The following is a 13243-nucleotide window of genomic DNA, read 5'->3' on the forward strand; positions in this document are numbered from 1 at the left end:
CGATGCGGCGAAGCCCACAAGAATCAAGAAACTGCGGCACGCTCGGAAACAACGAGAAAGCTGGGCCAGAAAGTCGGCCCGCGAGTGCTCCGCAGCACCGCAGCAGCCTCGCTGGGCCAGAACATCGGGCCGCGTGGTGGATGGATGCTAGGATGCTAGCGCTCCTAGCATGAGCCCGATCCGTCGCAGTGCTCTTGCGTTACGGCGGTAGTGATCTAATCACCCGAATGCCACGAGCCACGTTCGGATCGCTTCTCATCGCAAACCCTGTCAGCAGTTCACCCTCGGGAATGTTCGTAAGAGCTACATACATTGAGAAACAACGGCGGCCAAAAGGATATCCACCTCGTCCTCGAGAACCTCTCTTCTTGCGGCATACGCGAACCTAAGAGAGAGAGACCCTCAGCCAAGCCGCCGCGAGACCTCGCGGCGGCCGAGCCTGACATGCGTGGCGTGGGGGAGGAAGGCGATGCCCCCTAGCCCCCTCCCCGGGACAAACAGGCACACACGACACAACGCAGGCAGCAAACATGCACATGAAAGGCGGAGGGATGACGACGGGAGAACAGCCTGCAAGACACACCTCTGAGGGTGGAACAACCGAACAAATCACAGAGTCGCAAGGGAGCGGAGGGTGGGGCGACTGAAATCAGAACCCAGAGCAGAGAGAGAGAGATTTTGTTTTTGTCAGAGCAGAGAGCTGGGACGAACGCGACTCGCGACGCACCTGCCAACGAGAAGTTGCGCCGACGTCCGTTCGTTACATCTCGCTGCACATGGGGAGTATCACATACGGGGGCCAGAGGCAGGACCTCGACTCGCCGCTATGAGCCGTGCCCCTCCCCTCAGCAGAGCAGGCGTGAAACCGTGCCGGATTTCACGCAAGAAGGAGAGAAACAATCAGCCAGCGCAATGGCAGCGCTGCCTTGGTCCCTGATCGCTCTCCTGCCGTGGCTTCTGGTGTGGCTCCTTCTCTGGCCTCGCGAAGAGCTTCGCGGCCTCTTTGTGCCCTACGTGAGCAGCACCTCCGCCCAGTGCGGCAAGCTGCTCGGCCGGCGCGGCGAGGAGGCGGATCGACGCTGGCGAATCTTGACGGGCCTCAAGCCCCGCATGCTCATGGCCCTACACGTCAATGTCTGGGCCACCGTATCGGCGCAGCCATGGTTCAGCCGCGTCGGTTTCTCAGGCAAAATCTGGGCGTGGATGCTCTCCTTTGTGGCGGTGCGCGGCGTCTTCGGCTGGTTGCCCCTGGACGCCCAGCACAGGCTGCCGTCCAACCGCTTCCTGCTGCTCCGCTGGGCGGCCGGACGCTTGGCTCGCGACGCGTCGCCGTTCCACCGGTGGCTGCCCTCTCTCCCTCCCTGCCCTTCCACCACCTCTGCGCGGAGCTCTAGGGCGGCCCTCGCAGCCTCCGCGCCTCTTGCCCCCCCTCAGGGACGAGGCCCTCGTGCCGGGCTCCACCGCCTGGATGTTGACGTACCTGCTTGCCAAGCTCTTAGACGTCCTGCTGGTCAATGGCGCCGTACGGAACGACGATTACCTAGACTCACCCTGCACCCACTGCCATCGGGTCATAGCTCCCGCGCCCGCCTCCCGGGCGGCCGAGGAGAACACGCGCGCGTGGGTTTGGCGTTGCCCCGCTGAGGGCTGCTGGACGTGTGCGGAGTGCCACGCCGAGCAGCCGCCATCCTGCTCCGGCTGCGGCTACACGTGGCGTTCGCCGCGGGCCATGCAGCCTCTGTGCTGCGCCGCGGTCGGCATACTCGTGGAGCCGCAAGGGGAGGTAGTGAACGGGCGGGCGGTCCTGCTTGGCCAGCTCCCTCGGTCCCGAGTGCCGGGTGGGCGCATGGCCGGAACTGTCGGCACGTCCGCCGGCGGCACCGGCTCGCCTCGACGCCGCACCGGGCGGGCCGCGAGGAGCCCTGCGCGCAAGATGAAGAGCAAGCCTGCCCAACGAGCGCGGGCGGACAAGGCGCATCTCGGACCGAGGCTGCTGTCGCCCGTCCACCCCCGCGCCACATCTTCCCCCCCCCCCTCCCCCTCCTCCCCCACCCCTCCTCCGGCAGGCGCCGGTGGGCAGCCCCATGAAGAACGCGCGATCGCCGCAAGCACAGGGGCGGCAACACCCTTTCCCCCCGTCCCGCCCCCCCCCTTTTTTCCCCCCCAAAAAAAAAAAAAAAAAAAAAACCCTTTTCCCCGGTTGCGGCCCCCCCCCCCTTCTTCCCCCCCAACACACACACACACACACACACCGCCGGCCGCCGCCGTTTCCCGCCGCCCTTTTCCACCGGGTTGCCGCCCTTTTCCACCGGGTCGCGCCGCCCTCGCGCAGGATGTCAACTGGGAGTCCCCCGCATCCTAGACGACTCGAGGCGCACCGAGTGTGCGATCCCCACCCGCGGGCGTCTCGAGGCAGCTCGGGGCGAGGGTTTGGTGCCGCCTCTGCCTTCGCGTCGGGTCTGTAGGGGCTTTTGGCCTCCCGCCCCCCCCCCCCCCCCTTCCCGCTAGATGCCGACCCTCTGGCGCGCTCCTCTCGAGCTCGACCTCGACGAGAGAGAGAGGCGAGCTCTCGCTCGACTTCCTCTAGAGGAGAGAGATAAGGTAAGGTAAGGTAAGCGTCTCCTCACACACAAAGTGGTGGAGAGATATGGTAAGTTAGGGGTCGTTTATGTTTCATCGTATGTATGTAAAAGAGTGAGCGCAAGAATTTTAATTATAGATCTCCTAGAGAGGTCGATCGAGAGTCACTCCGGAGTCTCTCGAGCGCGCCATGTCCCATGTGCACCGTATAGTTGTGAGACCGCGTTCGAGACAGCCTTGGCGACGCAAGGCACAGGGGGGCCGAGAGGCGCGCCGCCTGCGCGCCTCTCTCGAGAGAGAGCGCGACCACGAGATACAGATACACATGACAAAAAAAGGCGCGGACACAAGCAGTCGAAGCAGAGCGATGAGGTGTCAAGGACAGTCGTCTCTCACGTGTGTCTCTCTCAACATGACATGGACATGGACGTCACAAGGGCAAACACGGACGCATTGATGCGAGCCGTGTCTTTCATACGCTGTGTCGGTGCACGGCGAGCGGCATCACCGCCGTCACCCACACATCACCCAGCCCGCTGGGTGAAAGCGGCGCGTACCGCTGCGCGAGTACGTTGCCCACCTTCGCCAAAAACCGTGCTCGCGCTCGAGCGCGCGCCGGGAAGAGGTGGTGGTTCTGAGGCGACCACGGCTCCGCCGCCTGCAGCACGAGCCTCGCCGGGAGCGTCCCGCTGCCTGGCAGCCGCTCCGCCGCGGCTTGCGCCCGGCAGCGCGGGGATGGCACGCCCGTGTCGAGGCTGGCGCCGGCGCGCAGCAGCTCTCTAGCCTCGCCCGGCAGCAGCGCCTCCAGGTGCGCCAACGGCGACCACCTGCCGCTCGCGCGCAGGTACACGACCACGTCGGGGTGGTTGAGCGCCGTGGCCGTCTCGTCGAGGCTGCCAAGAGCAGTGTGCGAGCGCAGCGCGCCGCGCGCACAGAGGAGCCGGACGACGGGCAGCCTCCCGTAGGCGACGGCGAGCTGCAGCGGCGTCCCGCCGCCGCGCATCGGCGCCTCCACGACGGCGCCTGCGTCGAGCAGCAGCCGCACCACCTGCTCGTGGCCAGCCTTTGCGGCGGCGTGCAGCGGGCGCATCCTGTCCGAAGGCCGCGCGCACATCTCCGCACCGTGCCGGAGGAGGAGCTCGACGAGGTCCTCGTGGCCCTCCTGCGCAGCGACATAGAGCGGCGTGGCGCGACGGCCCGCCTCGCCGAGGCGGCCATCCACGCGTGCTCCGTGGTAGAGCAGCAGATGAGCGCAGCTCGCGTGGCCGCGCCGCGCGGAGAGTGAGAGGAGCGTGTCGCGCTGGTCGGGCAGGACGCCGTCGAGGGGGCAGGTCACCACGTCCAGCAGCTGGTCGAGGGCGTACGAGTCGTTGGCCTCCACGGCCAGCTCGAGCGCCGACAGAGATGGGCCTGCGCCCATGGTTCTGTCGGTTGGGCGGTGGTGGGAAAAAATCGGGGGCCCGCACGATGCTGCGCGTCGCGCAGCAATCGCGTAACGCCGGCTTTTCTGGCTGGATTTTGAGGCGTACCGCGGCGCCTGCGTTCCTTTTCTCTTGGTTTCGTTTGTGTGTTTGTGCTTTGTTTGTTTTGTTGTTTGTGTTTGAGAGAGAGGAGAGAGAGATTTTTTTTAACCAACAAGAAATCCCGACTCTCACAGTGATTTGGGCTCGGCAGCTTGTTAGCCCTCAGCCGAAGCTGGGGCCGGTCCCGTAGCCGGGCGGTGAGGGCAGGGGCGGTGAGGGCAGTGGCGGCGGCGGCGGCGACGAGGGCGGGGGTGGTGAGGGCGGTGGCGGCGGCGGTAAGGACGGGGGCGGCGAGGGTGGTGGTGACGGCGGCGGCGGTGAGGGCAGCGGTGGCGAGGGCAGTGGCGGCGGCGGCGGCGACGAGGGCGGGGGTGGTGAGGGCGGTGGCGGCGGCGGTGATGGGTAGGCCTCAGCCCTCGCCATTGAGCATGCCTTCCAACAGTTCGTTTCAGATTTGGGGGGATAGATGAGGTAGATGGTCCCCCTGATGATAAGTTTGTAGTTGGTGTATTGCACTAAAAATAGAAATCGCGCCGTGCAAACCCTTTCGGCAGAGTCCTCCTGTGTGGTGGCGGCGTGCCGTCCTCCCCATCCCTCCCTTGGGTTGTCTGTTTTCTTTCTTTCTTTCTTTCAGAGTCCTCCTCCGGGAATGTGCGTAAGAGCTACATACACGTACGTACACTGAAAATCGTTTTGGTTCCTCATCGCAAACTTTGTAACACGGGACATGCACGCGGAACGCGTCTCCATCGCTTCGGTGAAGGGGGTGAACCGCGCCATCCTCGATGTGGCGCGAACAGCTTCAGCTTTTCTCGCCCGCTCTGCTGAGGGCGAGGCGCCGAGCTGCGGTTCCAACGCTGCAGCACTCTCCCTCTATTCACAGCAGAGATGGCGACGCGTCCTTACGCGCGTCCTCGTCCCCACCTGCTTTGCTTCAACGTGCTGCCATGGAGCCAGCGCGCCTCGCGCCATGATTCAATCGCCATGGCCGGAGCGCTGTGGATCGCAAAGGCCCATGGGCCGCTGCGCAGGGCGGCACGCGCAGGCGCTACACAGATCAGAGCATTGGCGCCGAGAGCATTCATTTCCGCATTCAGTTGTCGTTGTTCTGTCGGCTCGAACAGCCCGTACAGCCATTCAGCGGCTGGTGGACGGCGCGCAGTCTCCACGCGGATCCGCATCTCGTGCACACCGCAAGGCGCCGCCACCACATGGACCAGCCCGATGGACTGTGTTTGTGGTCGGGGTGGACAGTTTGCTGTTCAGCGTATCATTGAGCAGGATGAGATGAGCGTCTAGTGGTGACGCGGGTAACGGGCGAGGTCCTGGGTGCAGAACCCGCCCTGACTCTGCCGATCCACTGGATGCGACTCAACTGCTGATACCGAACTTGTGCTGGCGGGCAGTGATTTGTGAGCGTATGACCTGCCTAGTCGCCCGACATGCCAGGCATGCCGACCTTTCGGAGCCCCCCCTCGTAGACGTGTGCCGCTGGGATCATTCCAGTACGCCCGAGGGCGACGGTCCCCCGGTAGTAGACGTTGGCGCCGAAGAGGGAGGAGTCGCCGAAGGTCGGGTAGTCGTCGGTCATGCGGGGGGAGGAGGAGTCGGCGAGCAGCAGGGAGGAGAAATGCCTGAGAGGGTGGGGAGGGAGGCGTGAGGCGCGAGGTGAGGGGGCGCGGGGCGCGGGGCGTGCGTGGGACGCGCGGCGTGAGGCGCAGGGCGTGAGGCGGGAGGCGCGGGGCGCTCGAGGTTGGGGCAGGGTGTGTTGTGTGTGTGTATGTGTGTGTGTATGTGTGTGTATGTGTATGTGTGTGTTTGTTTGTGCGAGGGCAGGGCAGGGCAGGGCAGGGCGGCGGCGAGCGGCGAGCGGCGTCGGCGAGATCGGCGACGAAGAGAGGCGATGGTGACGTACACGGCGGCAGTGTTCGCGGCAGCAGCGCCGGTGGCGGCCCCGCGCAGCGGCGGCGGCGCCCTGAGTGAGGCAGACTGCCCTGCACAGCCTGCTGGGAACGCTCCCGACGAGCGGCGAGCCATGCGGGCCCGCCGCGGGCGACGCGGGCGGCGAGCCGACACGCGTGTCACAGGCGTAGACAGCACTGGCGAAGCGAGGCGGCCGGCGCCGGCCCCGGAGGCGGCTGCAGTAAGAGCAGCGAGGCAGAGGTCACCGTCCAAGGCGTACTGAGCAGGCTGCCATCGAGCAGCGCGCCATGCGGGCCTGCCGCCGGCGACGAGATTGGAGAGCCGACAGGCATCGAAGAGGTAGGTACTGAGGAGGGCCATCGCGCCCGAGGCGGTCCGCGCCGGCCCTGCAGGCCGTCTCAGAGAGCCTGGCGAGGCTGTACAGAATGCCAAGAGCATACTGAGCAGGCTGCCGTCGAGCGACGAGCCATGCTGGCTCGTCGCAGGCGATGAGGTCGAGGAGCCGATCGGAGCGTCGCAGAGGCTGCCGACCAATGCCGTTCGCCCTCGGGCCCAGGGGTGGAAGGCAAGCTTCCTGGCGTTTCTGGCGAGCGTCCAGACGTCGCAGAGCATCTGGCAGGCGCGCAGCGACCAAAATTTTTGCTCACCGCACGGCCGCGCGAGCCGTCGGTCGGTGGTGATGGTCGGCGTCGGCGCGCGCCGACCGACGCGGCGGCGGTGGGCGTCATGTGGCGGGCGTGGGAAAGAGCATTGTCCGAATTGCGGCGGACGTCCCTCCAATTTCTTGTTGGTTTTCTAAAAGCTCTCTCTCACTAGAAAGAATTCGGCGTTCGCACGAAGAGTGTGGAGAGGTGTGTATGTCGTCTTTTAGCTTACTCTCTGCCTCTCTGTATGTCTGTTCTCGACTGTCGTGTGCGTTCTCGTGTGCGTGATCTCTGGGTCCGGGTCGCTGTGAACCCCGTGTTTATTATGACCCCACCCCAATGAACACACCAGTGAGGGAGGGCGAGACGATCGAGGGGTCCCGTACCATGCGGAATCGACCCTACAACTGTATCCAGTGCTCAAGTTCCGCCTCTTTGTGCCCCGCCATCGCGAGCGGGCAACCAGGAAAGCACCGGGCGGAGTTTGAGCGCCCCCGGCAGCCGTAGCGGTTTGCCCAATGTGCGCTCATTTACTCTTCGTCACCGCGCCACTGGTCGCCGCGAAGAATATGGCTCCCTATAGCGCCACAGAGACCCACAACAACCGCGTCACTGCAGACAGCTGGATTGCCTTCACGCCGCACCGGAGGCGTGTTACTGCGATCCTCGAGAAGCTTGGCTCGAATTCGCAGAGTGCTCAGAGGCGCCTCTGCGTGGTCGGTGCCGGCAACTTGAATGACGTGGAGCTATCTCAGCTGCAGCGGATCTACGCGCACATCGAACTGATCGACATTGACCTGGCCGCGCTGGAGCGAGGCTTACGCAGGCAGATGGTGGCACCAGACTCGCCCTCCATCACACTGCGAGGCGTCGACGTGCTCGGCCTGTCCGACGGTGCACATCACGCTTGTACAGCGATGATCGTACAGAGAAAGATGATCGTACAGAGAGAGTTGATCGTATAGAGACGATTCTGCTGAGACGACACTCGCACAACTTGTCAGGACGAGGGCAGCAATGGCCAATGCATCTCCCAGGTAGCGTGAGCGAGAATGGCCAATGCACCCCCCGATAGGCATGAGTGACGACGATGTGCTGGACGCGCTTGCGAGCGGCAAGGCGGTGGCGGCGATCTCAAGCTCTGTCGGTCGGTACTGCGACGTCGTGGCGGGGACCGCACTCATCTCGCAGCTGGCGATCGCCGTGAAGAAGCTTGTATCGCCGCAAAGGCACCCCAAACCCACTCTCCTTCCCACCTCGCACACACCAAATACTAGCCTTTTTATCTAGATTTGGCGAGGCCATCTCCAAGCTTGTCGACCACTACATGCTGGAGAGTTGCTTTCATGCAGTGGACGACCCCTGGCTTCCTCCCTCGAGTGCCACTTGGTACTATTCCCGTAGGTTCTCGCCAGCCTGACGAGACCGGGGGGCGTGGTGGCGCATGTCTCAGACCTCGCGCGCCGAAGCGACGCACGCGGCCGCGAAATCTATTCGGAGGCCGAGATAGTCGAGTCTCACATGAAGACGGGCGCGTCAGGTCGAGATTAAAAAAATCGGCCCCTGCGAGCGCAGACCCTCTGTTGGCACGTCTGCCATAGGCGACTTTTTCGCCGGCACCAACCCCGCAATGCTCCTGCAAGTCGGGCTCGGTGGCGTGCTCACCGATGGATCATTTTGGATGGACGGGGGGCAGCCACTGTTTTGGGTGTGGTGCATCACGTCGACGGAGCAGCAACACCTCGATGACGGCTGCCTCGTGGCGTACGCCCTCACGTGGCGCGTCACCAGGCAGCCCGTCGACCCACGACTCCTCGGCGAGACTCCCATGCACTCGCACAACGATCGCGACGAGCTTTAACTTGTGATGGTTTCAGCTCTTTTGAGTTTTTTGCCTTCACACGTACGGCTTTAAAGATTAAACGCGTCACACAACCCCATGGTCACAACGTTTGCGTTCCCTAGGTCATGCCCTAGGTGGGCGGTGGGGGTGGGGGGTGGGGGGGGGCGCACATTGCTCTCGCTACCCCCCCTGCACATCTAAAGTCATCCCTGCTGCTAGAGTTTGGGGGGGGGGGGTCCCGACCACCTCGGCTCGTGTTGTTTTAGCGGTACGCTCGAGGCAGTCGGTTGTGTTCACCGCGCCTTCGAGCCCAATACACCTTCGTCGTGTCGAGTGCTGGCGTTTGTAAGATGTGACCATGTGAGTGCTGAGTCTATCTTGTACTACCACACACTAAAAGCCGTATAGTGAGCCACTCACTCGGGTGATTGCTGGCCTGTGGCGTGTGACCTCGCGCGGATATCACCAACGACGAGCATGCGAAGATATGGAGCAACTTGTACAGCCCGCTGTACTCTCCGCTGTGCCACGCCGTATGGGCTGCGAGAGCAATATCTTCCCTCCTTGAAGCAGAGGCGCCGCGAGGCACGAGAGGAGAAGAAAAGAGACTGGCGTGCCCCGCGCCCGGCTGGCAGTAGGAGGGTACGCCGGTGAGACCACTGGTTTTGTCGACCATAAATTCTCGCCACTGGAACGCTAACCGTACTTACTTACAACTGCTGTCTTGTACAGAGATGCCAGCACCCCCCAGCAGCAGAGCGCTGCTGCTGGGGGGGGGGGGGGGGGTCCCGACCCCCCCAACAACAAAACGCTGCTGCTGGGGGGGGGGTCCCCACCCCCCCCAGCAACAAAAACCTTTTGCTTCCTTCTGGGGGGGGGGTCCCCCATAACTTTAAATTTGCAGGGGGGGTACCGGCAAACAATGTGCGGCCCCTCTTGGGGGAGGGGGGGGGGGGCGCACGGCCACGCGGTAGAAACTTGTTGAGATTTGTTGCAACTTTATTTATTTTTTGAGTGTGTGTGCATAAGTGAGTAACCGCATGCATGTGTACACGGCCATTTTATACTTAACCGACTCTCGCGACTGTATAATGTATGTGTAAAGCCACGATATTGAGTTGATACGTATGGTAATTGCAGTCCGATGACACGTGTACTACTACAGTGTGAGCTTACGTCGAAGCCTCCATCCCCTCCCAACTGTAGTCCTCCCCTTCCCCCAGCTCCCCAGCCTCGCCCTCCCCGCCGCTGCCGCCGGCCTCGCCTGCGGCGCCTGCGCGCCGCCTTGGCGCCACGGTCCCGTCCGCGTTGAGCGTCCGCATTTGCTTCAGGCCCACGCCCGAGCGTGGGATCGATGAGGCCGCTGGCTCAGTCACGTACTTGTACGCCCCGTCCCTGGCCGCCTCGGGAAGAGCCGCCCACATGGCAAAGTGGTGCAGCACGATGGCGCACGCCGCGTTGACGTTGAGCGAAGCGGTGGCGGCCGAGTGCTGAGGGATGTAGACCAGTTCGTCGCAGACGGCCAGCTGCGCGGGTGTGAGCCCGTGCCCCTCGTTGCCTGGCATGAAGGCGTGGCTACCGCGGAACGGCTGCGATGCGACGTTTCGCGACTCCGGCGAGATCTCGATGCCGGTGATGACGGCGCCATGCACGCCACGCAGGTAGGCGACGGCGTCGTCCAGCTTGTGGAAGTGCGAGAAGCGGAGGTGACCAGCACAGCCCTGCGCCCCGTGCGACGACAGCTTTGCGGCGCCGACGACGGCAACCTCCGACACGCCGAGCGCTGCAGCACTACGCAGAATGTCGCCAAAGTTCTTCCTCTTCGCAACGTTGTGCAGGATCAGGAAGCTCTGTGCAGCACGTCGTTGCTTCTCTCCTTCCGGAGCAGCAGCAGCAGTAGCAGTACCAGCAGCAGCAGCAGCAGTAGCAGGCACCATCGACCTCGACGACCGGCTCAAGGGGAAATGGGCCGTGGCCCATTCACACTCTGCTGTTGTTGTCTGCCGCATCCTCATTCATGAACTGCGGAGACAATTGGGGAGAGTTGGAGAGTGTGAACTCAAACCTACTTCCTGACCGTAGCCTGACCGTCCTTGTGCCACCGTGTCTCATGTTTGGTTTGTCCTGCCGCGCACATTGTCATGCTGTTGGGTTTCTCCTGCCGCGCACATTGTCATCGACTTGTATCCGACTTGGTGGCTGTGGTGATGTAGCGATGGTGTGGGTCTCTAGTGACCTATACAGCTCCTCCGTGTTCCGTCTCCTGACAAAAAGAAAAGCTGCGACAAAGAACCTTCTGCACGAGCGGCATCGTCCCGCCCGCCTCGTCGCGGCAGCGGCGGCTCCCAACACGCGGCGAGGTGGTCGCCGCACTGCAGCGCGACCCGGGCCTGCTCCACCGCTGCGCCGCGACCGCCGGCTTGCCGGACGGAGCGTGCTCTGCACGGCTCCTCGAGAATCTGGAGCGCATCCTGAGCCCGCCCTTCGACCCGCACGATGTGGCGCCTCAGCTGCGCGCCGCCTTTGCGGGCGCAGGGATCGATCTCATGAGCGAGCCGACAGCCTCAACCCTCGGGCTCGCGACTGCTGCGCGCCCTGCCGGGATGAGTGCGTCCGGATCGCCCGCTGGCATCCTCTCGGACGAGGCCATGCCATACGGCGGGCTCTGCACGGGTGGGACCGAGGCGCTCCGCCAGTCACTCGATGAGCGCGCCCGGCGCCTGGTGAGGCAGAGAAAACGCGCGTCCTGGATGTGAGGTTGCCGACTGACTGCACTCCAAGTGCTCCAAGGCGGCACGCGACTGTGCCGTTCCCAGAGCGCAGAGGACCACACATTCCTCATTGGAGACCTCGGACAACAACGTTCCAAAACATCTTCACACCTCGACGCGTTCCGACGGTGGCGAGCGGTGCTCCTTCGCCAGCAGCTCGAGGTCCTCGGCGCAGACGTGAGGCGTCAGACGCGACCGGCCGCTCGGAACCGCGGCGACGGGCGACGGGAAGCGCAGCCGCCACGCGCCGTACGCCGCCACGCAGCCAATCAGGCTGCCGACCAGCACGTCCTGCCAGTGGTGCCAGTAGTCGGCTACGCGGCTGAGAGCGACGCCCAGCGCGACCATCGCGGGAGCCGCAGCGACCACGACCTTGAAGAGGCTACCGAGCCGTGGCGTCGAGAGGTCGGCGAGGCGCGCGGCGTAGGCGATGGAAACGAGGCCGAGCCCCGCCCAGACGAGGGTGCTGTGCCCCGACGGGAAGGACTTGCGGCCCTCTGTGACTGCGGCCGCATCGCCGGTGCAGCTGCCGTCCACGGGCATGCACCGCGAGAGAAAGTCGGGCCTGAGGCGGCCGACGTGGACCTTCACCACGCAGGTGAAGAGGAAGGCGGTGGCGATCGAAGTGACGAGGCCCAGCCACAGCTCATTGAGCAGCCGGGTCGCGGGGACGCCGCGCGGTCGCAGCGCGGCGAGCGGCAGCAGCAGCAGCAGAGGAAGTGCAACCGAGAGCCGCCAGAGGAGCCAGGAGGGCACCTGCTGCGCGAGCGGCGGCGTGTGTGGATACATGATGGACGGGTCGTTCAACTGCGGCCGCACGTCCCTCTCGAAGGGTGGCCACGAGTCGGCCCACAGCGCGAGGGCCAGAAGCAGCAGCGAGCACGCCCAGTCACCGACCGACCAGCGTGCGGCGAAAGACGATGTGTCTGGCGACGCCGACTTCCCGGCGCCGCGGAGGAGCGACGCCTGCTCGCTGATGGCGAGCCTCCCTCACGGCTCGACAAGGGCCCGACTGCGCGGCACCGTGTTTGCTTTCTTTTCTTTTTCCCACAGCGAGTTCTTTAAAACCACATTCGGCGTGTGCAAGCACCCCCGGAAACACGGCGCTTCTTTCCCGCTCGGCAGAGCCTGCAGGGCGCGCCCTGCCGCACGGCCACTCGCCGCTCGCCACTCCCTTCTCGCTCCCGCTTTGCCGCAGCCCTGTGCTTCAGCCGTGCAGTTTAGCCCGCACCCGCGCGTCGCTCCGCGACTATCATGTACAGTCGTACCGCCACTCCCGCCGCACCAGATACGCAACCCTGCGAACGAAAGGCGCGGGGCAGTCATGGCTCTGATGGCATCGCGCTACAACGAGCAGGACATGAGTCAGCTCGATAAGGTCGACCCCGTCGAAGAGGCCGCCACAGTCAGCCATGCGGTCGGCGGCGAGCAGGTTGGCTGCGAGTGTTGCATGCGCACCCAACACGCATCAGGCGATGCTCACACACCGGATGTTCCGCGCCGCAGGCCAACCTGGGCGACTCGCGCCTCTGCTGGAACATCGGCGCGCCTCTCGCCCAACCGACGGCTGCTGCCCGCGTGGAGAGGCAGGCAGACACCCGTGTCCCACACGCGGTCGCTTGTCTGGCGCATGCAGGCGAGCTGGAGGAGATGATGGAGTCGCGCGTCTACGCGCCGACCGCGGTCAGCTCGCCGGCCTCGCGCCGCTGTGCGCGCGCCGCGACCTCACTCCCTCCGCCCTCGCGCGTGGTGCAGGTCGTCGTCGCGGACGACTACCGCGGTGTCCTGCTCCGGATCACAAACATGGACTCGCACCGCGGTGAGGAGGGGGGAGATCTGAGAGGGAGGAGGGGCGGGGTGCCCCCCCGGAGTGTGGCGCGGCCTCACCTCGACCTCTCAACCAGAGTGCTTTGCTCCGCCACCTCCACCACCTCTGCCCCTTCCCAACACTTTTCCACC

At 64.4% G+C, this 13243-nt stretch overlaps 6 protein-coding genes across 6 annotated transcripts; 3 read left to right on the forward strand and 3 right to left on the reverse strand.

The window, feature by feature from the left end:
* Window positions 1-912: 912 nt before the first annotated feature.
* EMIHUDRAFT_102918 (hypothetical protein) lies at window positions 913-2587 on the forward strand (the record flags this gene model as incomplete). Its single annotated transcript, XM_005768696.1, has 3 exons — window positions 913-1340; window positions 2067-2072; window positions 2509-2587. 3 exons carry the CDS (start codon window positions 913-915, stop codon window positions 2585-2587), a joined length of 513 nt encoding a protein of 170 aa, XP_005768753.1.
* A 465-nt stretch (window positions 2588-3052) lies between these two features.
* On the reverse strand, window positions 3053-4000 carry EMIHUDRAFT_210682 (hypothetical protein; the record flags this gene model as incomplete). The annotated part of the gene is made up of 2 exons (XM_005768697.1): window positions 3053-3463; window positions 3803-4000. The coding sequence occupies 2 exons, from the start codon at window positions 3998-4000 to the stop codon at window positions 3053-3055; spliced, it is 609 nt and encodes a 202-aa protein (XP_005768754.1).
* A 3239-nt stretch (window positions 4001-7239) lies between these two features.
* EMIHUDRAFT_210684 (hypothetical protein) lies at window positions 7240-8531 on the forward strand (the record flags this gene model as incomplete). The annotated part of the gene is made up of 4 exons (XM_005768698.1): window positions 7240-7564; window positions 7746-7885; window positions 8075-8210; window positions 8272-8531. The coding sequence occupies 4 exons, from the start codon at window positions 7240-7242 to the stop codon at window positions 8529-8531; spliced, it is 861 nt and encodes a 286-aa protein (XP_005768755.1).
* A 1334-nt stretch (window positions 8532-9865) lies between these two features.
* On the reverse strand, window positions 9866-10360 carry EMIHUDRAFT_45995 (hypothetical protein; the record flags this gene model as incomplete). The annotated part of the gene is made up of 1 exon (XM_005768699.1): window positions 9866-10360. A coding segment is annotated over one exon (495 nt), but the record flags the coding sequence as incomplete, so codon positions are not given.
* Window positions 10361-10728: 368 nt separating this feature from the next.
* Window positions 10729-11269, forward strand: EMIHUDRAFT_210686 (hypothetical protein; the record flags this gene model as incomplete). Its single annotated transcript, XM_005768700.1, has 2 exons — window positions 10729-10737; window positions 10850-11269. 2 exons carry the CDS (start codon window positions 10729-10731, stop codon window positions 11267-11269), a joined length of 429 nt encoding a protein of 142 aa, XP_005768757.1.
* A 120-nt stretch (window positions 11270-11389) lies between these two features.
* EMIHUDRAFT_210687 (hypothetical protein) lies at window positions 11390-12073 on the reverse strand (the record flags this gene model as incomplete). The annotated part of the gene is made up of 1 exon (XM_005768701.1): window positions 11390-12073. The coding sequence occupies one exon, from the start codon at window positions 12071-12073 to the stop codon at window positions 11390-11392; it is 684 nt and encodes a 227-aa protein (XP_005768758.1).
* Window positions 12074-13243: the final 1170 nt, after the last annotated feature.

This window comes from Emiliania huxleyi (genome assembly GCF_000372725.1).
Source record: "Emiliania huxleyi CCMP1516 unplaced genomic scaffold EMIHUscaffold_45, whole genome shotgun sequence".
NCBI lineage: Eukaryota > Haptophyta > Isochrysidales > Noelaerhabdaceae > Emiliania > Emiliania huxleyi.